The sequence below is a fragment of the Enhydra lutris genome, unplaced genomic scaffold (genome assembly GCF_002288905.1).
Source record: "Enhydra lutris kenyoni isolate GAN:26980312 unplaced genomic scaffold, ASM228890v2 scaffoldscaffold18, whole genome shotgun sequence".
Classification (NCBI taxonomy): Eukaryota; Metazoa; Chordata; class Mammalia; order Carnivora; family Mustelidae; genus Enhydra; species Enhydra lutris.
In genome coordinates, this window is record NW_019154102.1 from 19180398 (window position 1) to 19205952 (window position 25555).

Below are 25555 nucleotides of genomic sequence, written 5' to 3' on the forward strand. Positions count from 1 at the left end.
AGAGGTCTATTTGTACTGTAGTCATTTCTCCCAAGAGCCAGACTGTAAGCACTTTGTGGGTGTTTACTTCTCTGTGTATCACAGGGCCAAAAACAGTACCTTACAGGATATAATTGAGATTCTTCTTACCTTTTTAAAAAGCAGAATTTAAATACTAAAAGAACAAAACAGACAGTAACTACTTGAAGAGTTAAGAAGACCACTCAAGGCAGAGACAAGTATATCAGGCCTCATGAAGAACATAGAATTGAGGTGGGTCTTGGAGAGATGAGAGGCATGACATCATTTTACCTGAACAGGGAAGTATAAACAGTGAAGTGTCCCAAGGATGAGTTTTAACATTCTTATCTATAATGGTGGCTATTCACAGATAACAGTAAGCTCTTCCAATAATGAAGAGGTTTCTTAAATGAGAGAAGAGTTTACTGCAACATGTGGTTGGGGGGAAAGTAGTGGTTTTAATGAGGACAGGTCCACTTTGGGGAAATTCATCCAAATCATGTATAAAATTGGTAAAGGCATATTTATTCTAGTGAACCAAACAGGGAACAGAAAAAATCCAGATAAGATTCATGGCGGATTGAATAATCACTGACAAGTACAAAGCTTTAGAGACATGGCTCAACAGTTTCATAAAAGCATAAATGAAGTCCTAAGAAAGAAGACAGTTCTGATGATAAAACTCAAAGCTTTAACAGTGTATGAAATCTATTTTAAATACCCCATACATTTAAAAAATACTTGGCCTTTGCCATCCTGGATGTGTGTCCCCTTAGGGACCTCTTTCTTTGGCAAAGAAACAAAAACTAACTTCTGAAGACCTCTTTCCTGTTGCAATCCCAACAGCCAATCCCAACTCTATTTGCATTCTGAAGCCCAGCTAATTACAGATCTCCAGACCTCCTTTTTGCCCACTAGCAACTAGAGAAATAATTATGTCATATGCTCAAAGTAAACACTAAATGGCAAGGCACAATTTTGAGCAGAATCCTTTCAATTCTGAAGAAACTATAAAACTGATCCAGTAACTTTGCTAGAGACCAAGAATTACAGATCTACATAACACCTGGGGAACCAGTATGTAACTATTCTAACACTGATCATATTTCAGAGGTAGGTTAGACACTGACAGAATGGACAGTTCTCCAAACCAGAAGACCACAACAGTCTTTAACAGTTCAGCAAACTTTCCCTTTAACAAGCTGGGTAGTAAATATTTTAGGCTTTGTGTACCCATTTGGTCTCTGTTATAACTATTCAATTCTGCCACGTGTCGCATGAAAACAGCCATAGGCAATATATAAGCAAATGGGCACAGCTGTATTCCAAGCAAACTTTATTAACAAAAACTCCCACTAGGCAGTAGTTTACCAACCCCCAATCTACCGTGTCACAATTAGGTTTGGTTTTAGTTAATTTTAGCAATATGCTGATGTAACAATTTATCCTCATGTTTAAAACAGAAACAAACACCTACATATGATCATAATTACACAATAAATTCATTTTAAAAAGACTGGGAGGAAACAGTAAAATAAAATTTAAACAGCAGCTAGACGGCAGAATTACAGGTAACTGGGTCTAGAGTATGACCATTAAAAAAAAATTTAATTGCAGAAGTCACAAAATATATGATTAATAAATAATTTCAGATTATAACTGCTATAAAGAAAATAAACAGGGTACTATTCATGAAAGATAGAATCTAAGCCAAGTAGAGAGAGAGAAACATCTCCAAACAGGTGACATTTATGCTGACAGCTGAATGACAACAAAGTCAACTAGAGAGCTGATAGAATAGCATTCTACCCAGAGCTCAGAAGCAAGCAAAGGTGTTGAAGAGAATGAAATTGACATGTGTTCTGGGAAAAGAAAGGAGACCAATGAAACAATAAAGAACAACTGGGAAAATGGTTTTAGTAAGACACAAAGGAAGGGACACTTCATTGCAAGTTAAGATGTCTCCAAACAAGAACCAGCTACATCAAACAGGGGAAGAAAGGACAAGGAAGATTCAGAATGGTTTAGGGATTCTGGGACCTCATGATGGCATCTAAATTTACCAAAGGTCTGTATTTCAATTCTGAAGATCTCTCCCTTACCCGATCATTGCCCTTCCACACAAGAGACTTAATGATTTTTATTTAATCTCCCCAATCCTCTGACTGATCCTTAAATCAAGAATTACTAAAACTGTCATTTTCCTTTTTTACATTCTCCAGTATGGTCAGAAATGACCAGACCACCCACACTTTTTATACTCCTCATTGCCCTGAGAAACATCTTTTGCAACAGCTACTTGGTCTATGGAAGTTTTGCCTTCAACAAACATTTTTTGTTACCAAAAGACAAATAAACTAGCTGTTCATTTGACACTTTGTTAATCTGAAAAACTTCTGCTGGGTTGCTCCACTGAGATTTGAGGGCTGATTTGTTAACTACAGCTCAGTGTAAATAATAAAAAGCGGCTCTATTAAAAAAAATTTCCCTACTCTAGTAACTTAAAAAGACTGTAAGTTGGGGCGCCTAGGTGGCTCAGTGGGTTAAAGCCTCTGCCTTCGGCTCAGGTCATGATCCCAGGGTCCTGGGATTAAGTCCCACATCGGGCTCTCTGCTCAACAGGGAGCCTGCTTCCTCCTCTCTCTCTCTCTCTCTGCCTGTCTCTCTGCCTGCTTGTGATCTCTGTCAAATAAATAAATAAAATCTTAAAAAAAAAAAAAAAGACTATAAGTCAAATTCATTACCCATTAAATAGTTAAGGTCTAACTTTGCTATAAAGATATATAGAGGGGTATTCTATATATACATACATATATAGGGATGGGTAAATAAAAGAAATTCTTGATACCAAGAATATCTGACTTACAGTGTGAGCACATTTCCAAAGGATAACTGGCCTCATTTCCCTGGAGAAAAGAAATAAACAATAATTAGTCACAAAACTGGCACAAATTTCTTTAAAAGGTTAAATATTTTGAGTCACAAAACATAGGGAAATAAGCCAAAAACCAAAGTAGCTAGATCTATAAATTACAGTTTTTTGGTATGAAAAAATTATACAGTATGACAGAAAGAGCTCTTGAATCAAAGAGGCCTGAGCTGTGTGACTTACACAAACATTTGAATAAAATTTATTTTAAATATTTTTAATGCCCTAAATATGTTGAATACCCAACTGTAACACACTGGAGACTGTCAAGGCTCTAACTGAATTCAGTTGGGGACAGAGCTCAGAAAAAAGCTGCCACCTCTATTTAAATGAAGAGTTTTCTGAGACTGTAAAACTCTTTAAAAGAAAAAACCAAAAACATTTATAGTAAGTGCACTGAAACAATTTTCTATATGCTTTGCAACTAAAATAAGAAAAATAGTCACTGGAAGGTGGGTCCAATGTAAGACAGCCAATTCAGGTTTTTTTCTTGAGAAGTCTTATTTCAGTGGATAAACTCCATATTGGTATAATTTATCTGAATTCCTAATTTATAAAATATATAAAAGTAATCATCTGTTTTCTATACAGCATTCCATCTGAATCTATTTTAAGGAAAAAAGGAGTTCTAGGGAAACTACAGACCTGGCCCAAAGCCTACATTTAATAATTTCTAAGGAACTGAGCCCAGGGAGATAAAGTTACCTGGTGGATGATCACACCATTTGATTAGTGATAAAACCAAGAGTAGTTCTAAATCTAAAACAGTAAAAACTTCGGTACAACAGACTAACATGAGATAAAAATCATGAAGATTTTTTCTTTTTTTTAAAGATTTTACTTATTTGTGACAGAGAGAGAGAGTGAGAGAGGGAACACAAGCACAGGGGAGCTGGAGAAGAAGTAGGCTCCCCACTGAGGAGGGAGCCCAATACGGGGCTCAATTCCAGGATGCTGGGATTATGACCCAAACCAAAGGCAGATGCTTACAAACTGAGCCATCCAGGCACCCCAAAATCATGAAGATCTTTTAAAAAGTCTACAGAATTTAGGGGCCCCTGGGTGGCTCAACCAGTTAAGCATCCAACTCTTCAGTTCAGCTGGCTCTGGGCTCAACATAGAGTCTGCCTGTCCCTTTCCCTCTGCTGCTCCCCAGCTCCATCTCTGAAATAAGTAAATAGTCTTTAAAAAAAAAGTCTACAGAATTCTAAATAATGTAAATTAAGCTCTTAAAGTTCAATGATAAAATCAGAGTAGCATGTATCCTATATTCATTCCATTTACCTAATCTTGACCCCGTCTAGCAGTGTACAATAGGATTAACATAAGAATATACTCATAAGACATTAAGAAATTATTGAATACAGCCTGAAAAAAAATTTTAGTTTGGGTCCTTAGCTTTTACTCTTAAAAGTATCTTATACTACATAAATTTGACATCTAAGAAAGGTTACCAGTAAATTAGCATCTTCAATTCTTATGTCACCAATGATTAGTCTTTCCCTTGAAAAGTATGGCAGATAACTGCAATTTTTCAGAACTGGTTAATTTTAGGTTCCTTTATCAAATATATATTAAAAATATAAGAAATAGCAAAAATTAATAAAACTTGATAGCAATGAGCAGAGACAGTGTTTCTGCTTATTCCGCCCCTTACTTAACATCCATACCCGTGATTCCTACCTTTGACTGCCTCACATATTTCATGCCTGAATTTTTAAAACACCATTTATTATTTAGTTTTTTTTTTTTTTAAGGTTTTATCTATTTATTTGACAGAGAGAGGGAGCAAGCACAAGCAGGGGGAGCAGCAGGCAGAGGGAGAGGGAGAAGCAGGCTCCCTGATAACCAGAAAGCAGGGTCCATCCTAGGATAACAACCTGAGGCCAAAGGTAGATGCTTTACCAACAAAGCAACTAAGCCACCCAGGAGCCCCTGAAAATACACTTGAAAGAACAAAACAAAACAAAAAACTTCACTCTACTTTAAGAATAAGTATGTTTCTTGAGAGGCTCTCAAAAAAAAGAATATAGGGGCGCCTGGGTGGCTCAGTGGGTTAAGCCTCTGCCTTTGGCTCAGGTCATGATCTTGGGGTCCTGGGATCTAGCCCTGCATAGGGCTCTCTGCTCAGCGGGGAGCCTGCTTCCCACCACCCCCCCTCCCCCCGCCTGCCTCTCTGCCTACTTGTGATCTCTCTGTCAGAAAAATAAATAAAATCTTAAAAAAAAAAACCAAAAAACAATAATACTTTGGATTGTCATTCTGAAGTGGGTTGGGTTTTGTTTGGTTTGGGTTTCTTTGATAATAATGATTAATATTACAATTGTCTTAAAAGTGAGGGCTTGGGGCACTGTCTGGCTCAGTCAGTAGAACATACGACTTTATTTCAGGGTCATGAGTTCAAGCCCCACGCTGGGTGTAGAGATTACTTAAATAAATAAATAAATAAATACTTAAAAAAGAAAAAAAGAAGTGAGGGCAAAAAGGTCATATGGTAGTTTGGTAGTTTCAGGAACCAGGCCCTTGTTTCTTCAACCCACTGACTTTTATAATGTTACCAATTCTTTATAAATGATACCATCCATCCCCTATCTATATCATCCCCAGCTAGCCAGCATCCACAAAACCCAAGGACCAGCCCAGCTGGAGCCCTTCAGTGCTTATCCACTAACACTGAATGCTTCATCTGCCTCCCAAACTTAGAACCCATATATCCAAAAGACTAATTCAACCTCAATCTGTCTAATCTTGGGCCCAGCAAAAATATCTTTCAAATATTAAGCCAAAATGCTTTCCCCAGATAACCAAAAACTAAAAGAATTAAGCTCCAATACACATGCACTACAAGAAATGTCACAAGAAAATTCTTCAGGCAGAAGAAAAATGACACTAAATGAAAATCTGGATCTAGACCAAGAAATGAAGATCACCAGAAATGGTAAACATGTTATGTAAATATAAGACTTTTTTCTCATTTTCAAATGTCTTTAAAATATAACTGACTGTTTAACACAAACATAATAAAAATGCATTCGGGGGTGTATAATGTATACTGCAGAAGTAAACCGTATGAAAAGAGCAGCACAAATGTGAGACGGAAGAATGATGCATGTTGTCAAGATCATACATTACGAGGGAAACATTATAATATTATTTGAAAGTAGAGCATAATATTGAAGATATGTATTATAAACCCTAGAGCAACCACTTTCTAATAAAAAGATAAATAAAATTGGGACGCCTGGGTGGCTCAGTTGGTTAAGCAGCTGCCTTCGGCTCAGGTCATGATCCCAGCGTCCTGGGATCGAGTCCCACATCGGGCTCCTTGCTCAGCAGGGAGCCTGCTTCTCCCTCTGCCTCTGCCTGCCATTCTGTCTGCCTGTGCTTGCTCTCTCTCCCTCTCTCTCTCTCCGACAAATAAATAAATAAAATCTTTAAAAAAAAAAAAAAAAAAGATAAATAAAATGGTACCATAAAGAATACTCAATCCAAAGGGAGGCAGATAAATAGGAAAAAAGAAACAAAAATCAAAAGTGGAAAAAACAAAGTAAAATAGGACGGCAGATTTAAATCCAAAGTTTTGAGAATGATACAACGTTATTAGGTGTGTCACTCTAACAACTACAATTAAAGAAGATTCAACTGTAGGAGTGTCTGGGTGTATCACCTCGTTAAGCATCCAACTCTTGATTTTGGCTGAGATCATGATCTCGGGTCCTGAGACTGAGCCCCAAGTCAGAATCCCTGCTCAGCGGAAAGTCTGCTTTTCTCTCTCACTCTCCCTTCATACCCTGGCTCACAAAACGCACACAGGCAGTCTCTCGCTCTCTAAAATAAATCTTAGGGGCACCTGGGTGACTCAGTCGTTAAGCGTCTGCCTTCAGCTCAGATCATGAACCCAGGGTCCTGAGATGGAGGCCTGCATGGGCCTCCCTGCTAGGCGGGAAGCCTGCTTCTCCCTCCCCCATTCCCCGTGCTTTTGTTACCTCTCTTGCTGTCTCCCTATCAAATAAAAGAATCTTTTTTATAAATAAATAAATAAAATCTTTAAAAAAAAATGGAAGATGCAACTGTATGCTATCTACAAGAAGCCTACTTTAAAAACAGGATAGAGCTAGATGAGCCCTTCACCTGTGGAATCTGATGCTATCTCTAGGTAGATGGTGTCAGAATTGAGTTGAATTATTGGATATCCAGCTGATGTCCAGATATTGTGTGTATATGTGAGGAACTCCCACCACCACGCTATAATTAAGTCTACAAATACACACACAGGAACAGAGCTTCAAAATAAATGAAATCAAACACTTTTAAGAACTGAAGGGCAAACAGTCGATCATTTTGGAGATTTTAATATTTCTCTCACAGTAACTGATAGAAAACAAGTAGAACAACAACAAAAAATCAACAACCCACTATCAACTAACATGTCCTAAACCAGCAGAATATTCTTTTCCAGGGCACATGAAACAATCATAAAGACATTCTTCTGAGTCTAAAAAAGTCTCAATAGAAAGGTCTAAAATCATGCGGAATATATTCTCCCAGTAGGATGTAATTAAACTAGAAAGGAGTTTGGGAATATTCAAATTTGGAAACAAAACACAATTCTAAATAATAACCCATGAGTCACAGAGGAAATGACAAAAGAAATCAGAAAATATTTTGCATAGAATGAAAACAGAACCTATCAGAATTTATGGAATACAGGTTAAGCAGTGTTTTGAGGAAAAGGCTGTTACAAGAGAAGATCCAAAACAAAATGATCTGTTCCTAAAGTAAAAAGCTAGAAAAAGAATTAAGTCAAATCAAGAGAAAACAAGAAAGAAAAAAAAGAGAGAGAAATTAATAATATAGAAGTGGACTAACAAGAAAAATGAATAAAGACAAAAACCCATCTTTGGGAAAAGATCAATAAGTAAGCCCCCAGGCAAATCAACACAAATCCCAAAGACACTAAAAGAAAAGTAAAGGAATTTTCTAAATGTTCTGAAAACAAATTTTATAATTCAGATGAATGGACAAGTTTCTTGAAAGATAGTATATGACAAAACTAACCCAAGATAAAAGAGAAAAGCTGAACAGCTCTATAGCTTTTTATTAAAATACACTGAATTTTGGGGCACCTGGGTGGCTCAGTGGGTTAAGGCTCTGCCTTCAGCTCAGGTCATGATAGGTTCCTGGGATAGAGTCTCATAGCAGGCTCTCTGCTCAGCGGGGAGCCTGTTTCCCTCTCTCTCTCTCTGCCTGCCTCTCTGCCTACTTGTGATCTCTGTCAAATAAATAAAATCTTAAAAAAAAAAAAATTACACTGAATTTGAGTTAAAAACTTTCCTAGAAAGAAAACTACAGACCCGGATGGCTTCACTGGTCAATTTCATCATATATGCGAAGTAAAAAACATGCCAACCCTGCACAAGTTCTTTCAGAAAGCAGAAGGGAAAAAGAATAGTTCTCAACTCATTTCATGAGGCCAATATTACTCATCAAAATCAGACAGTAACATTACAAAAAAGAAAACTATACTCCCATACTTCTTCATGACAATGGATGCAAAAATCCTCAACAATATTTGAGCAAATCCAGAAAAAAATTTTTTTAAATAAAATTTCATATATGAGGAATATCCCAGCAATGTAAGGTTGGTTTAATATTCCAAATCAATGTGATTCACTACACTAAGAAAAAACACCATATGATCATCTCAATAAATACTATAAAAGCATCTGACAAATTTCAACACCTACTCATGATAAAAAAAGAACCACAATCCAGCAAGCAAAGGATCTTCCTCAATCTATAAAAGCTATCTACAAAAAGCCTACAGTTAACATCATACTTAATATGGTGAAAGACTAAATGCCTTCTCCCTCAGATAAGGAACATGGTACGATATCTGCACTAGTGCAATTAGGCAAGAGAGAAGAAATAAAAGGCATACAGACTGGAAAAAGGAAGTTAAACTGCCTTTATTTGCAGATAACATGATTGTGTCTGTACGTAAATACTAAACAAACTGCAAAAGACTATCAGAACTAATAAATGAATGAAGTAAAGTCACCCAATACAAGGTGTATATAAAAATCAAATGCATTTCCATAAAGACCTAAGTAGCCAAACAATTTGAAAAAGAAGGAACAATGTTAAAGGAGTTACACTATCTGACTTAAAAGAATTATAAAGCTAGAGTTGTTAATAAAGTGATATCGGCAGAAGACTAGACATAAAGATCAATGCAACAGAATAAAATGTAAAACACACAGACAGGAGCACCTGGGTGGCTCAGGCGTTAAGCATCTGCCTTCAGCTCAAGTCATGACCCCAGGGTCCTGGGATTGAGCTCTTCATTGGGCTCCCTGCTCTGCGGGTAGCCTGCTTCTCCCTCTCCCACTCCCCCTGCTTGTGTTCCCTCTTTCGCCGTCTGTCAAATAAATAAATATAAAATCTTTAAAAAAAAAAAAAAAAAAAAAAACCACACACACAGACACAAAGTTAAGTGTTTTTGACAAAAAGGTGTCCAGGTCATTCAATGGGGGAAAAAAAACCTTTTCAACAAATTTTGCTAAAACAAATGAGTATAATATTTTAAAAAGGAAAAGAAAAAAACACTTGAGTAGATACTTTATAACAAAAGATATAGGCAGGGGTGGCTCAGTCAGTTGAGTGTCTGCCTTCAGCTCAGATCATGATCCCAGGGTCCTGGGATTGAGCCCCACGAAGGGAATCCCTGCTCAGCGGGGAGCCTGCTTCTTCCTCTCCTCCCCACTCGTGCTCTCTGTCACTATTTCTGTCTTTCTCTCTCTAATAAATAAACCTTAAAAAAAAAATACAGACACAGCAAATAAGCAAGATGAAAAGATATTTCACATCATTAGACATTAGTGAAATGCAAATTAAAGCTACAATTAGATACCACAATACTTGCAACTAGTGTGTGTGTGTGTGTGTGTGTGTGTGTATGCGCCTAAAATTTTAAATTGGCATACCAAATGTTGCTGAAAATGTAGAACAAATGGTTATGTGCTAGGCAGAATTCTAAGATAGTCCCCTCTGAAATTCCCAACCCTAGGTAAACAAACATCTTTTCCCAGTTATTCAAATAATAATCTAGGTACTGGCCCAAAGGGATTTTGTACATGTAATTTAGGTTCCACACCAGTTGACCTTAGGATAACATTATTAGGGTGGACCTGTTCTAATCTCAAGAGTTTTTTTTTTTTTTTTAAGATTTTATTTATTTGACAGAGATCACAAATAGGCAGAGAGCCCGATGTGGGACTCAATCCCAGGACCCTGGGATCATGACCTGAGCCAAAGGCAGAGGCTTAACCCACTGAGCCACCCAGGCGCCCCTCAAGAGCTTTTTTAAAAGCAAAGAGGGGAAGTAAGAGATTCAAACCATGAGAATTCAAGACCAGGGAGTGCACCACATGCCACTGAGTGCAGGCAGCTTCTAAAGGCTGAGTGTAGTCTCCAGCTGACAAGTGAACAAGGAAATGGAGATCTCAATCCTACAATAGCAAGAAACTGAATTCTGCCAATAACCTAAATGAGCCTGGAAACAGATTCTTCCCCAAAACCTCCAGACAAGAGCTCACTCTGGTCAACACCTGGATTTCAGCCTTCTGATTCCCTGAAGAGAGACCCCATTTGAACTTTGACTTACAGAACTATGAAATAATAACTAGGTGCTGTTTTAAGCCACCTGTTTTAAGGTAATTTGTAACACAGCAACAGTAATTAACACCCAGACATACAGTATATGTGGCTAAAAGTAAAAATGTCAACATAACATATGTTGATGAAGATATGGAACAAATGAAATTTTTATATCTTGCTGGTGGAAACCTCAAATGACACAGCCATTTTGGAAGAGTTTGACGGATTCTGAATAGTAAGTTTCATATAACATTCAGAAATGAAAACACGTCCATGCAAAGATTTGTACACATGTCCACAGAAGCTCTGTTAACAGCCCAAATAAGAAGCAATCTAAATGTCCATCAACTGTCAAATGGATAAACTGTGGCGTATCCAGATAATGGAGTACTACTCAGGAAAAGGAAAAGACAACTTACACACACAACAACATAAATGAATCTTGAGGCGCCTGGGTGGCTCAGTCAGTCGTTAAGGGTCTGCCTTCAGCTCAGGTCTGATCCCAGGGTCCTGGGACTGAGCCCCCTGCATCAGGCCCTGCTCAGCAGGAAGCTTGCTTCTCCCTCTCCCACTCCCCCCTGCTTGTGTTCCCTCTGTCATTGTGTCTCTGTCAAATAAATAAATAAAATCTTTTTAAAAAAATAAATAAATGAGTGAATCTCAAAAGCAGTAAGTGAAAGAAACCAGGTACAAAAGGTTATATGCTGCATGATCCCATTTATAAATAGTACAGTTACCAAAAGATCAAGGGTTGCCAGGGGTTAAGAGGGTCAGAGAAAAGGGGTAGCAGGTAACATTTTAGGGTGACAGAAATGTTCTACACATCTTGATTGTTGTGGTGCTTACAAAACTATACATCTGTCAAGACATTTAACTGTACACTTAAAATTGGCTAATTTTATTATATGTAAGTTATACCTCAATAAAGCTGTTTTTTTTCTCCCCCATTTATTTGAGTGAGAGAAAGAGTGCGTGCATGATGATCAGGTGGAGGGGAGAGAATCTCAAGCAGATTCCCCACTGAGTGTGGAGCCCCACACAGGGCTCGATCTTACGGCCCATGAGATCACGGCCTGAGCCTAAACCAAGAGCTGGACACTCAACTGAGTCACCCAGGCACCCCTAAAGCTTGTTTTTAAAAATTCAGTAGGAGTCTCAAGTATAATGGAATTGCTTCGTAACTCATAGATTTAAATTCCTACTTCTTTTATTTGAAATACCTCATCACTTTCTTTAAAATAGTAAATTTCCTGTCATACTATTATTCACAAAGTATATGGATTTTTGTTTTTATAACTTACACACTCATTTCAAGGTAGCAAATTATGTATTTTTCAGATTAATTTTACAATATCATGAGAAACCAGAAACTTATAGTAATCTCGATCCTTGTAATTCTTTCATCCTTTACTTAGTCCTCTTCTCAGATCTCTAATTCCATGAAGGCAGTAATTGTTTTATCTTTTGATACTCCTTGCCAGATTTAACACTGTCCTTAACTTACGTAAGGAAGTATTTTAGAGGTGCATGTAAAAATCCAGACAGCCTTAAGGAACTTGGTTTAAGTTGCATGTTAAGCATCAATGTATTTCATAACATGGTTAGATTAAGGACATATTAAGAGATTCAATAAATTCTTTTTTAAAAATTCAGTTATTAAAGAACTTTCGATTTCTGCTTTCCTTAATGCTCACTTTTCATAGTGAGTATTAAGCATCTGGCTCTCCGTACACTTTAAATAAGCAAGCGGTACTCTAATACATAAATAGTATTTATAGTTCCCAAGAAGAGCCTATAACCAAATAAGACAATGCTGTCACCTCTTAAAGTCTCCTAAAGATAAATGTCTACATAATCTGACAGTAGGCCCTTCGAAAATAGTCTAAACTTTACAGCATGCATCTATAAAATTTATTTTTATTCTCTCACATCTAGACATTTCAAGATAAAAGTAACTCTAAACAAAAGGAGATAAGAGAGATCCAAAAATACTTTCTTCATTTCTTTCCAGAAAATTTTAGAAATTATATTTTTATTCCTCCTGATTTAATGTGTATCAAAATTGATAATCATAAAACAGTAAATTTTAAAAATACTAAAAATATGGACTTGAAAGTTAGAATACAAATGTTTTCATCTGCTGAAAGACAAAGTTTTGCCCACTTCCCACAGTTAATGTAATTTTTATAAGGAAATCAATTTCTAGGGTAAAAATCACTGACCATCTTAATGCTCCAGGACAGATATTCCTTAATTTCAGAAGTATAAAACAAGGTGTGAAACTGTGGATGGGTAAATTTAGGTGAAAGGAAATGGAAAGATCAAAGGACAGAAGCAAGAGATAAAAATCACTGGTTATCAGTAGACTTCAAGGACTCTTCCAAGTCTCTGCGTCAAGCTGAGTTCACGAATACCCCTCCCTCTGGACACTGATTTCTCCATGCAGGAAATAAGAAAAGTTGACTAGATGATTTCAAAGGGTCCTTCCAGCTGTGTTTTGGGTTTGTGGTGGGTTGGGTTTTTGTTGTTGTTGTTTTTTTTTTTTTTTTTTTTTTTTTTGGACTACTAATGAAGATGCTACAAGGGGAGGGAGGGAGAACGGGAGAGAGAACACAGACAATGTCAAGAAATGCCTTCAAGCATCCTGTTGGTCCAGGAGACAAAAGTTTCCCAATAGAGTATGCTTAACTTTGTATTGTGTTCTTTTGTAGGCCAGTAAACAATCAGTGTAAGAAAAGGAAAGGCAGGGGTACCTGGGTGGCTGAGTCGGTTAAGTCTCTGCCTTCAGCTCAGGTCATGATCCCAGGGACCTGGGATAGAGCCCCACATTGGGCTCCCTGCTCAAAAGATAGTCTGCTTCTCCCTCTCCCTCTCCACCCCCCACCCCCGCCCATGTTCGTCTTTCGGAGAGAGAAGAGCACTCTCAAATAAACAAAACCTTAAAAAACAGAAGAAAAAAAGGCAATGAATCTCAGAGGCAGAGTTGTTAGCAATACAAATCAAACACAGCCTTGGTTATGGCAACAAATCTGGCACCAGGGATCTTGTGGATACTTTATAAAAATTAGCTATGATGCTATCATATGGCAGAAATTGTTCATTAACACAGTATGCCATTGTTAAACAGTGACTAGTTTTCCAGCAGGAGTCAATAACATCTATACTTGTCAAATTATTTTAGGAGGAAAATAAAACCCTAAAATTTTCTAGACTGATAAATGTTGCCAAAATTATACTCCATAACTTCACCTACCCAATGTTTGAGGGTACATAATATGTTAACTATTTTAAAGACCCTACTGCATAAAAATATAAAGACCCTACCACCATATGATGGGGCCTGAAATAGTGATATGTATTATTCAATCTCACAGTTTAAAATGTGTCCATTAAATAGTATCTAACCTAACCAATCCTATTTGTCTTTTCCACCCAAAATTAACCATGATTTTTTGTATGTTTATCTTGTATCCTACAATCTTGCTGAACTCATTAGTTGTATTTTTTTGTTGTAGATTTCCCAGAATTTTCTATATAGACAATCATGTCATCTGCAAATAGAGAGTTTTCTTCCTTTCCAATCTGTATGCCTTTACTTTTTTCTTGCCTTATTCCAGTGGGTAGAACTTTTATCACTATGTTGAAAGACTGGTGAGAGCAGGTTTACCTTGTTACTGATCCTATAGGAAAAGCATTCAGTCTTTGCCATTAAGTATAATGTTACCTATAGGTTTATATAGATATTCCTTATCCAACTGAGTTAGTTCCCCCATACATATTTATTTTTTTAAAGAAACTATGAATGGGTCCTGAATTCTATTAAATGCCATTTTCCATCAAATTAGGTGATCATGTGATTTTTCTTTAGCTGTTAATACAGTGGTTTATAAATATTGAGTTTCAAATGGTGAACCAGCTGTGTATCTGTGCAGTGACACATACTTGTTAATGGTATTCAATTTTTTTCCCATACTGCTTAATTTTCTTTACCATTTTCTTAAAATTTTTGCATTACACTGATATGGGTAAATTGATAGTTTTGGTACTGCTTTTTGGAGGAGGTATCAAGGTAATGGGGACTATTCAGATTATTTAATTCATATTGGGTGAAGGGTGGTAGTATGTATTTTTCAAGGAACTGGTCCATTATATCAAAGTTGTCAAAATTATGTATGAGTTGTTCATCGTATCTCCATATTATCTTTTCCATGTCTGAAGGGCCCATGGTAATACCCTACACATCATTCCTAATACTGATAACTTGTTTCCTCTTCTAATCCTCCCAGTCTTGGTAGAGTTTTGTCAATTTATTTATCTTTCCGAAGAACCAGCTCTTTATTTCATTGATTTTCTGGTTTTTGTCTTCAACTCTACTGATTTCTGTTTTTATCTTTATTTCCTTCTTGCTTGCTTTGGGTAGATCTTGCTTCTTTTTTTTTTTTTAGGATTTTATTTACTTTTTTGGGAGAGAGAGAGTGTAAATGAGATTGAGAACACAGGCCGGTGGGGAAAGGTAGAGGGAGAGGGAGAAGCAGACTCCCCACTGAGCAGGGAGCCCAATGTGGAGCTATTCCCCAGGACCTCGGATCATGACCTGAGCTGAAGGCAGATGCTTAACCAACTGAGCCACCCAGGCATCCCTTGATTTTGCTTTTTTTTTTTTTTCTTCTTCAGGTTTTTGAGATGGGAGCTCAGATTTACACTTTTTTCCTCTTTTCTAAAATGTGCATATAGTGCTGTAAGTTTCCTTCTCAGCACAGCTTTACCTACATCCCACAAATTTCAGTAAGTTGTATTCTTTTTTTTTTTTTTTTTTTTAAGATTTATTTATTTAAGGGGCGCCTGGGTGGCTCAGTGGGTTAAAGCCTCTGCCTTCGGCTCAGGTCATGATCCCAGGGTCCTGGGATCGAGCCCCGCATCGGGCTCTCTGCTCTGCAGGGAGCCTGCTTCCTCCTCTCTCTGCCTGCCTCTCTGCCTACTTGTGATCTCTGTCTGCCAAATAAATAAATAAAATCTTTAAAAAAAAAAAAAAAAAGATTTATTTATTTAAGAGAGAGAGCAAGAGGGAGGGAGAGAGACAGAGAGAGCACAGCAGGGGGAGAGGCAGAGGGAAAAGCAGGCCCCCCGCTGAGCAAGGAGCTGGATGTAAGACTGGATCCTAAGACCCCAAGATTGTGACCAGAGCTGAAGGCAGATGCTTGACGAACAGAACCACCCTGGCACCCTCAGTGGGTTGTATTTTTTTTTTTCCCAATATAGTTATTCTCCAGTGCACGGAAACATAGAAAATACTTATTAATAAATATTTTTGAATTATCACTGAAATATGCTTTTATAATTTACAAAGTAAATCCCTTTTTGTAATTTCTTTGAAAAAATGTATTACATTCCAAACAACTGTTATATGAACTTTAAACATAGTCCATTTGCTAATTAATCTTCCTTTTTATGCCAACTCAAAATTTTCCAGGACTGAAACTGAGTATATGTCCAAAAAGTTAAGAATGGTATCTTAACAAAGTGTTTGGTCCACTGTAAGCAATTAATGAAAAGGATTTAAGAATAAGATTTCATTCCCAAAGGTGTAAGACACCACTCAAGTAGCAACAGACACATGATAAAAGCTTTATTAAAGCAGAGATCTTTCTGAGAAAGTTTACATTTGCAAAAACAAAAACCTGCTGGCTTTTTTCATCTGGTTTGCCTTCTAACGATTACATTATTTTCATCAAATTAAGACAATTCTTTACATAAAGGCCTAATATCCTTCAGACATTTCAGGTGCACTAATTTCAATTTCAATAACTACCTTAGTTCAAACTAAACATGCAGTACAATAAATGATACTCTGTCTAGTTCTCATGGACTTTTTAAAAGGTAAAAGCTGAGGAAGAAATCTTTAAAAGTTAGTTTTGTAAATATAGATATGTATGGAAAAAAGGAAAGTTTACCAAATACAAAAAAAAAAAAAAAATGAAATCACATTTAGGTGTGGGGCATTCTTTTAGAGACCTTACATACATTATCTCATTTATCTTCCAAACAATCTCCCAGGTAGATAGTGTCTAGAATATTTACTGTCTAGCCTTTTACAGAAAGAGTTTTCCAACTCCTTCCTTCACCTGAAGAACTGTAAGGCAAACGATATCCTTTGAAAGGAAGCAGACTTTTGGTTATGGTAAAGTAGGTAGAGAAAATAATTTTTGTGAAGAGGCCAACAACACAGGGTTATAACATACTGGTGAGGGAGGAAATACAGTATAACATCAAAAACCAGATATAATTTTCACTGCCTACAATCCCATCAGTAATCACTGACTTCTCAGAATACCAAATAAAATACTGAAATGGTTCTTACTACATAAGGCCTAGCATCTGGTGACGGAAGGTAAACTAGGGCAGTTTATAAGAACTGCCTTGAAGGAAGGTGGTCAAAAGGTACAAACTTCCAGTAATAAGGGAAGTAAGTATTAGGGATATAATGCACAACGTGATGACTAGAGCAAACACTGCTATTTAACATGTAGGAAAATTATTAAGAGTTCTCATCACAAGAAAAAAAGTTTTCTTCTCCTCTTTTTACTGTATTTATATGAGACCATGGATGTTAAATGAACCTAACATGTCAATTATTTCATAATATGCATGTATCCAACAATCACGCTGTATGCCTTAAACTTATAGGGATGTATGTCAACTATTTCTCAATAAAAAAGTGGGATTTGTGCGGGGCGGGGGGGGGGAGGATACACTTAACTGCCAGAGTTAGAAATTTGGTCTTTTTCTGGTATGCAAGAAACATGGAAAACACAATGGACCTTAAGAAAAAAACCTATAGGGGCACCTGGGTGGCTCAGTGGGTTAAAGCCTCTGCCTTCAGCTCAGGTCATGATCCCAGGGTCCTGGGATCGAGCCCTGCATCGGGCTCTCTGCTCAGTGGAGAGCCTGTTTTCTCCTCTCTCTCTCTCTCTCTCTCTCTCTGCCTGCCTCTCTGCCTACTTGTGATACCCGTCTGTCAAATAACTAAATAAAATCTTAAAAAAAAAAAAAAAAAAGTAACATGGCTTAGGGCACCTGGATGGTTCAGGTTGGTTGAGCATGCGATTCTTGATCTCAGAGTCATAAGTTCATGCCCCACGCTGGGCATAAAGCTTACTTAAAAAATACATAAATAGGGGCGTCTGGGTGGCTCAGTGGGTTAAGCCGCTGCCTTCGGCTCGGGTCATGATCTCAGGGTCCTGGGATCGAGCCCCGCATCGGGCTCTCTGCTCAGCGGGAAGCCTGCTTCCTCCTCTCTCTCTGCCTGCCTCTCTGCCTACTTGTGATCTCTCTGTCAAATAAATAAATAAAATCTTTAAAAAAAAATACATAAATAACATGACTTAAGGAAAACAGAGTTGGAAGCAGACACTAAAAGCCTATGCATTCAGAGTACTAACAAAATCAACAAAAATCCTAATTAAGTATAGTTAAAGATGTGCTAACTAATCAGTATGGCACTTTTTAAAGGTACAGATTAAAGTAACAGAAAAAAGGGGTATTTGAACCTAAGTTAAAGAAACAAAAGAAAAAGGGACAAACATCTGAGGGAATTATACAATAAATTGTTTCAAATAGGTGAATTTGTAACTCACTCACACTGAGTCAAGAGGAAGAAGGTGGGCTATATGGATAGTATACAATACTGTTATTCTTCAATAGCTTGCCACTTTTAGCTGCTAGTGTTTTGGATTCAGCTGCCACTACTTAACAGCAAGAAGCATTAATACACTGGGAACATTGTAAATACATTTTCCTCTTTATCAGTAGTACATAAACCAAGGTGGAATTCCTCAAAAACCCCTCTAGTAAGTGACTTATCCTCCCACGCCCACACCAGGTCAGGCCACATATTCCTATGTTATACTCTTTCAGTACAAGATGCAACTGATGACTACTTAAGTCTTAAATAGCAGTAAAGGGGAGAAAAAGGCATACCAGGTTTCCAGATAGGAGTGAATGAACAGATACTGTTTCTAGGAAGAAAAATTAGGGAATAATGGAAGCATGAATAGGAAGACAAGAATGAATGTGGTTTTAGTTATGATGAGCTGAGGTGACTGACAGACACCCTCATTTAGATAAATATCCTGTAAGCAGTCAGATCCATGGACTGGAGCAGAAAAGAATAATGCAGGCTGAAAGTATGAATCATCAGTACATAGAAAATGATGGAACTTTGGGAATAAACAAAGAATATATGCATTCACTCAATTCACTCATTCAACAAATATTTATTAAATTCCTGTAATATGGAGGGTTCTATGCTGGCAGCTGGCATAACAGAGGAACAGTCTGACCTGGCGTGGGGGTGGGAGGCTCAGTTACTTCCTTGAGGCACTTTGAACCATTCCAAACATAGCCTATGCAAAAGACTGATGGTAGATTAAACAGATGGCAGAATAAATCTAGCATACAATACTGAATGAAACGTTAACAAGACCAAGTAGCTAGAGTATAGAGAAAAAGCAGGAACATGGAAAAAGCTGAAGTAAACAACAAGTAGAGCCCATAGAGTCCATGTGCTACGTTAAGGTGATGTCAATCCTATAATATATAGGATTTTAAATGGGAAAGTAATACAATCAATATTTAAGAGGGCCTTGGACCAAACCCAGATGAGAAGCTACCAACAAAGATTAAAAATCGTCAGAGATGTAGAACAGCAACTAGCAGAAAATGTCACAGATGCCAAAAAAGGAAAGAACTCCAAGAGTTTCCAACAAGTTCCAACATTACCAAAAACTCAAGTAAGAAGAATGAAGAACTAAATACATTTAAAGAGTACCAACTGGATTTCTGAATACTCTCTATTATCACCACAATCTGAGGTGCTCTTATTCCCATTTTACACTACTAATAAGGTCAAGAGTTTATGGTATTCGTTCAAGGTCACACAGCCAATGAATGGCAGAACTAGAATCTAAATTCAAATCTTTCCAACTCCCAAGTCCGTGCTGGTATTAGAAGATTACTGCCAACACAATAACTCTTCAGTGAACTGCAGATACATAATCATTCTAGACCAGTGCTACCTAATAAAAATTTCTGCTCTGTACAGACAGAAATGTTCTATATCTGCATGAATGCAGGAACCACTAGACACAAGGAGCCACCAAGTGCTTGCAATATAGCTAGTGTGGCTAAAGAACCGAATTTATAATTGTATTTAATTTTAATTAATTTAATTAAAATGTAAACAATCACATGTGGCTACTAAATAGCACATCACAAATCTAGACTATAGTATATTGAAAATAAGAAAATGAGCATTAAAAGAGTCATAAGAGTCAAGAAATATGATGGAAAAGATAGTGACAGCCACACAAGGCAACAGAGTTTAAGTAATCTGATTGTTCATAAATTCATTATTTATTTGAAAAATACTATTATGAGTTAGTTTATAATTCATAAAATTCCATTTGTTAGGAAAACAGTTGCAACACAGATATAAAAATCTATATATAGATATAATATAGATACATCTATATATAGATGCAAAATCACGACTTCCCTTATTACCTATTAGCACTTGTTTTTCCTGACATTCCAAATTTTATTAAAGATTGCCTTACAAGTAAATAATACTACAGGATGCCAGCTTATTGCACACCTGTAACAGGAGATTCCTTGTGGCATCACACTCAGGCAGAAAGGATAAAAAATATATATGTATCAGCCTTGAGACTAGGCAGATTAAGGATTAATAAAACTGCTAACACCTTCATTAAGGCCAATGATAAAGATCTGATCTTTTTTGTAGGTTGCTATGCTTCACAGTCTTGTACTTAGGTTTCAAAATGCATAGCTAATTCTCACACACAAAAATTAATACTATGTATTATTTACAAAGGACAAAAGAGAACTGGTTAGAGTACAGGTAAGTTTAATAATGCTACCAAAACAAGTCAAAGTATCAATCTCACAGAAATGTTTTTGGGATAGCAATAGATTATCACATGGCCCTCCTTGTAACACCCCTAACAAAGGGCTCTAAGTGACAAAACAAAACTCTAAGGAAGGAACCTATAAGAACCTATGGACTGATGAATTTTCAGTGCTCAATTTTAAAAGGTTTCCTATAGAAATCTCCAAATGTCTAAAAAATTTTTATAGTACAAGATTATAAAAACCAAAGACAAATCCAGAAACGTATTAGTTATACCTCATTTCAAAATTTATTCCTGTGCCAGATCTATGTATTAGCTGTCAACTCATGACCACAAAAAAGGTATGGGAGTTCAAGGAGAAAATTCAGAAAAGGAGAGTAGATGTGAGCTGTTGAATAAAAGGTTTATTTGGAAGTATAAAAGTGAGGAAGTAATTTTAATCTGGCAAGCCTGAAATAGAATAGATGTTTGATAGACTACACTTTGGAGATCATTTTCTCTTTTTAAGAAATGGTTATTCATTTTGTTAACACTTACTAAGGTGATAAATGGAAAAAGTAAGTACAAAAAATTTTGTAATAAATTATTTTCTTGGGGGACTGGCTGGCTTAGTCAGTAGAGCCGTGGTTCTTGATCTCAGGGTTATGAACTCAAGCCCCACATTGCATGGAGAAATTACTTAAACAAATTTTTTTTTTCTCTGAAGAGTAATTTTGCAAAATACTGTCATAGTTAAAACCTTGTTAAAACTCAGTCATTACAGGGACGCCTGGGTGGCTCAGTTGGTTAAGCAGCTGCCTTCGGCTCAGGTCATGATCCCAGCATCCTGGGATCGAGTCCCATGTCCGGCTCCTTGCTCCGCGGGGAGCCTGCTTCTCCCTCTGACTCTGCCTGCCACTCTGTCTGCCTGTGCTCGCTCTCTCTCTTTCTGACAAATAAATAAATAAAATCTTAAAAAAAAAAAAAAAAAAAAAACTCAGTCATTACAAAACTGCTACCTGATCAAAAAATTATGCTCAATTGTCGAGTCATGCTTACAATGAAATAGTTAAAAACCTGGGAATAAAACTAACTGTAATGAGTCAACTAGAGCATGGTATTGTTAAAATCTCTTTAAAGTTGACCTTTATAATCTTTCAAATAAGAACTAAATTATAAAGAAATTAATAAATCCATATACTGTCCCAAGTTTTAAAAAAAAAGTAAAAAAGGAAGAATACAACCCCCCCCCAAAAAAACCCTCCCTTTCATTAAAGTACACAAGAAACTCAACAGTAATCAATACAAGAAAAAGGTGTGCCCTGAAGCTCACTTGCCATTTTATACCTTCTGGTATAAACTAAATTTTAAGCAAATGTATTAACAGTGTCTTTACAACTTCAAAAAAAAAATTAAGAATATCAATCTACAACTATATGTTCCCCTTATATAAAATCTGTACTCAGAAAATGGGTTTTTTTAGACCTATGTAACTTCGTCAGAAGGTATTAGAACAAACACTGACAAAGTATTAACCTCTTTTCTTCTTAATACTCCTTTTTCTTAGATTCATTCCCTAGGTCACTGACCCACTGGTGCTCACTCCTGTGTCCACTTATTATTTAATAACATTTACTTAATACCCTATTAACTGCATATCAAATCTCCCCCAAATCAGTATTATAATCTTTTCCATACTCCTCTCTCTCAATCTCACCTCATTTGCCTCAGCCTTTAATCTCAACTTCAGATGATCTTGCCTCAAACTATCTTGAATTACTGAGAGAATTTAGACCACCTCCCATGAACTCCATTAAAACTATCTGTTGCCATGGCCTACTCACCTCACTCTTTGATATTTTCCCCCTCTCTTTTGATGCCCCTTCTTTCCCGTTATTCCTCTTCTTTCCGTAACTTCTAGTACTCATTCTAGGACTCATTCCATTAATTATCCTTTCTTATGGCTCCCTCGAGTGGGCTTCTCTCGTAAATCTAAAGAATACCAACATCTGGGCGCCTGCGTGGCTCAGTTGGTTAAGTGTCTGCCTTTGGCTCAGTCATGATCCTAGGGTCCTGGGATGGAGCCCCACATTGGGCTCCTTGCTCAGCGGGGAGTCTGCTTCTCCCTCTGCCTCTCCTCTCCAGCTTGTGCTCTCCCACTCACGCTCTCTCAAATAAGTGAAATCTTTGAAAATAAAGAATACAACATCTGCTGTCCTAAATAGAACTCACCCCAACTGTAAACCAGTAAGGTTAACCTTTTTTTAATAAATGTCTCAGAAAAGGAACTAACACTCATTGCCTCCACTGTCTCATCAGCACTCACTAGTTTATTCCACTTACTCATTCACATATTCCTTCTTTAAACACTCCTTAATATCCAGTATATAACATGTATTTGTAATAGAACAATGAAAAAACAAAGACAAGGCCTCTGCATTCTCAGTGTTTACTTTCCCCTGCAATCTAATTTCTATTACCTAGGATTTAAGTGAAGTTCTGTCTTAAAGATTACGATCTCTGTAACAGTTTTCATTTTTATTTCCTTCCCTCTCTTGTTAACGGATTTAAGAAAAAATCTCTTAAATTGCCTAAGGAGAGTCCTATTTCATCCTACCTTCTTGGGTAACCTCAAACTATTAACAATTCCATCTTCTCCCTCTGAATCCTCAACCACACTCCTTCTCTCCAGGCTATTCCTTTTACTCCAGAATAAATTCTTCCTCAAACCTAAACTCCACAGCTTTTATCTGGTCTCCTTCTAGTCAAAATTTTAAAGAATATCTATACTCAATGTTTGACCACCCATTCATCCCTCAACTCACTGCATCCTGGCTTTTCTTGTTACCAGTACAAAATGATGTTTTCTTGTACTGTTGCCAGGGTCACCAGAACTCTCCTGGAGCCTCCAAGATAAACTTTTAAGTTCTTCTCTTTCCTGATCTCTGTAATATCTAGGCACTGCTGACTCCTTCAAATCTGACATCACTCTACTAATTTTCCAACACTCTCTGGCAATTTATTCTCAGACAACCTTTGGGGATTGCTTAACCTCTATTTACCTCTTATATGCAGTGTTAGGGATTACCCTCTTCTCATTTTACATTCTTTCTCCATAGGATTTCATCCAGTTTCATGGCTTCAACTACTAACTAAGAGACCTGGACAGACAATGCTCAAATCTTTAATCTTAATCCAGATTTCTCTTCTCAGCTCCAGACACAGAGATCCAATTACCTGTTCGCCATTTCCACCTAGATGACCCACGATTACTTTCTTTTTTTTTTTTTTTTAGATTTTGTTTATTTGAGAGAGAGACAACGAAAGAGCAGGGGGGAAGGGCAGAGGGAGAGGAAGATGGAGAAGCAGACTCCCAGCTGAGCAGGGAGCCCCACACACAGCTTCATCCCAGGACCTTGGGATCATGACCTGGGCAGAAAGGCAGACGCTTAACCAATTGAGCCACCCAGGTGCTCCAATCCACAACTACTTTAAATTCAACATGTCCAAAACAGAAATCAACATTACTCCCTCATATCTCCTTCTCCAACGCCTCCTAGGCACAGAACATGCATTTGTGAAACAATCCCAAATGATGCTGACGCAGGCAGTTCAGGATTCACACACTGAGAATCACTGTTCTAACATACATTACTTCTTCCTACCTTCAGGTTAACAAGTCTCCTCTATCCTAGGCCATAATACCTATGCAGTAAGCAGCGTTAATATTTCATAGCGCTCTATCCTACTGAACTTACAGAATCTTGCAATACAGCATTCCAAGTATTAATTACCAAATGATGAGAATGCTGGAGATAATACGACAGTCATCCCAGAAAACTGCAAGTTTCTTGAGGACAGGACAACATTTCTTTTATCTATAGAACTGAATCTTACCCATTAGGAGCTCAATAAATATTTGCTGAATGGATGGCACAATCATCTGTCCAGTCACCCAAGCCAGAAGCCACAGACTGTACACACCTTTTCTTCCTACAATCCAACAGTCACCAAGTTCTATCTTCTACCTTCCGAAATGTGTCTCATACCTGGTCTCTCCTCTTCATTTCCACTGTTCCTATAGTGTTTTAAGTCCTCACATTAGTACTGTAACAATTTCTTAACTGGCCACCCAGTTAATATACCTATATTCATTTATCCTATTTTATTATCCACATGGCCACCAGACTGATCTCTCTAATAAGACAAAGGAGACAATGTCATTCTCCTGCTTAAAAATAATAGTTTCCCACTGGTTTAGGAAAAAAATTTTAACTCCTCCATATGATATGCAAACTCATCTATGATCTTGCCTCAATCTAACTGACCACCCTCTTTCTCCTTTCCACCCTAACCCTCCACCCTCCAGCCATACTGAACTGGCTTATATATATTATGCCTCTAGGGCTTTAAACATAAAGTTCTCTATCTAGACCACCTCTCTCATTGGCTAAATACTCATCCTTTTAAAACTCAGCTCAGCTCTTTCCCTGCCACCACCAAGCTTCGCAGAGCCAGAGGCTTGGGTGCAGTCAAGATTCAGCTACACTCGTAATCCACCGCCATGGCACCATAGCCAAGGAAGACATTGCTGCTGAAGGCGTAATGGATGTTAATACTGCTTTACAAGAGGTGCTGAAGACTGCCTTCATCCACGATGGCCTAGCACATGGAACTGGCAAAGCTGCCAAAGACTTAGACAAGCACCAAGGCCATCTTTGTACACTTGCATCCAACTGTGATGAGCCTATGTATATCATGTTGGTGGAAGCCCTTTGTGCTGAACACCAAATCAACCTAATCAAGCTTGATGACAGAAGAAACAAGATGAATGGATAGGCTTCTAAAATGGATAGGCTTCTAAGACAGAGATGGAAAAACCCCACGAAGTGGCTGGCTGCAGTTGTGTGGTAGTTAAGGGATATGTGGTAGTTAAGGGATATGGCAAAGGATACTGGCAAAGGATGTGTTCAAGGAATACTTCAAACACAAGAAATGAATAAAAAATTTGGTTCTTGTTCCAAAAATAAAAATAAAAATAAAAAGACTCAGCTCAGAC

The 25555-nt window shown here is 37.4% G+C and overlaps 1 protein-coding gene and 1 pseudogene across 1 annotated transcript in view; one reads left to right on the plus strand and one right to left on the minus strand.

Annotated features, from left to right (window-relative positions):
• Window positions 1–25555, minus strand: part of LOC111148007 (protein phosphatase 3 regulatory subunit B, alpha) — a 65046-nt gene that overhangs the window by 34518 nt on the left and 4973 nt on the right. Inside the window, exon 2 of the mRNA XM_022504342.1 lies at window positions 2867–2906. Within this exon, the coding sequence (XP_022360050.1) occupies window positions 2867–2906 (40 nt within the window). The remainder of the gene's footprint in view (window positions 1–2866; window positions 2907–25555) is intronic.
• LOC111147907 lies at window positions 5717–25495 on the plus strand (annotated as a pseudogene).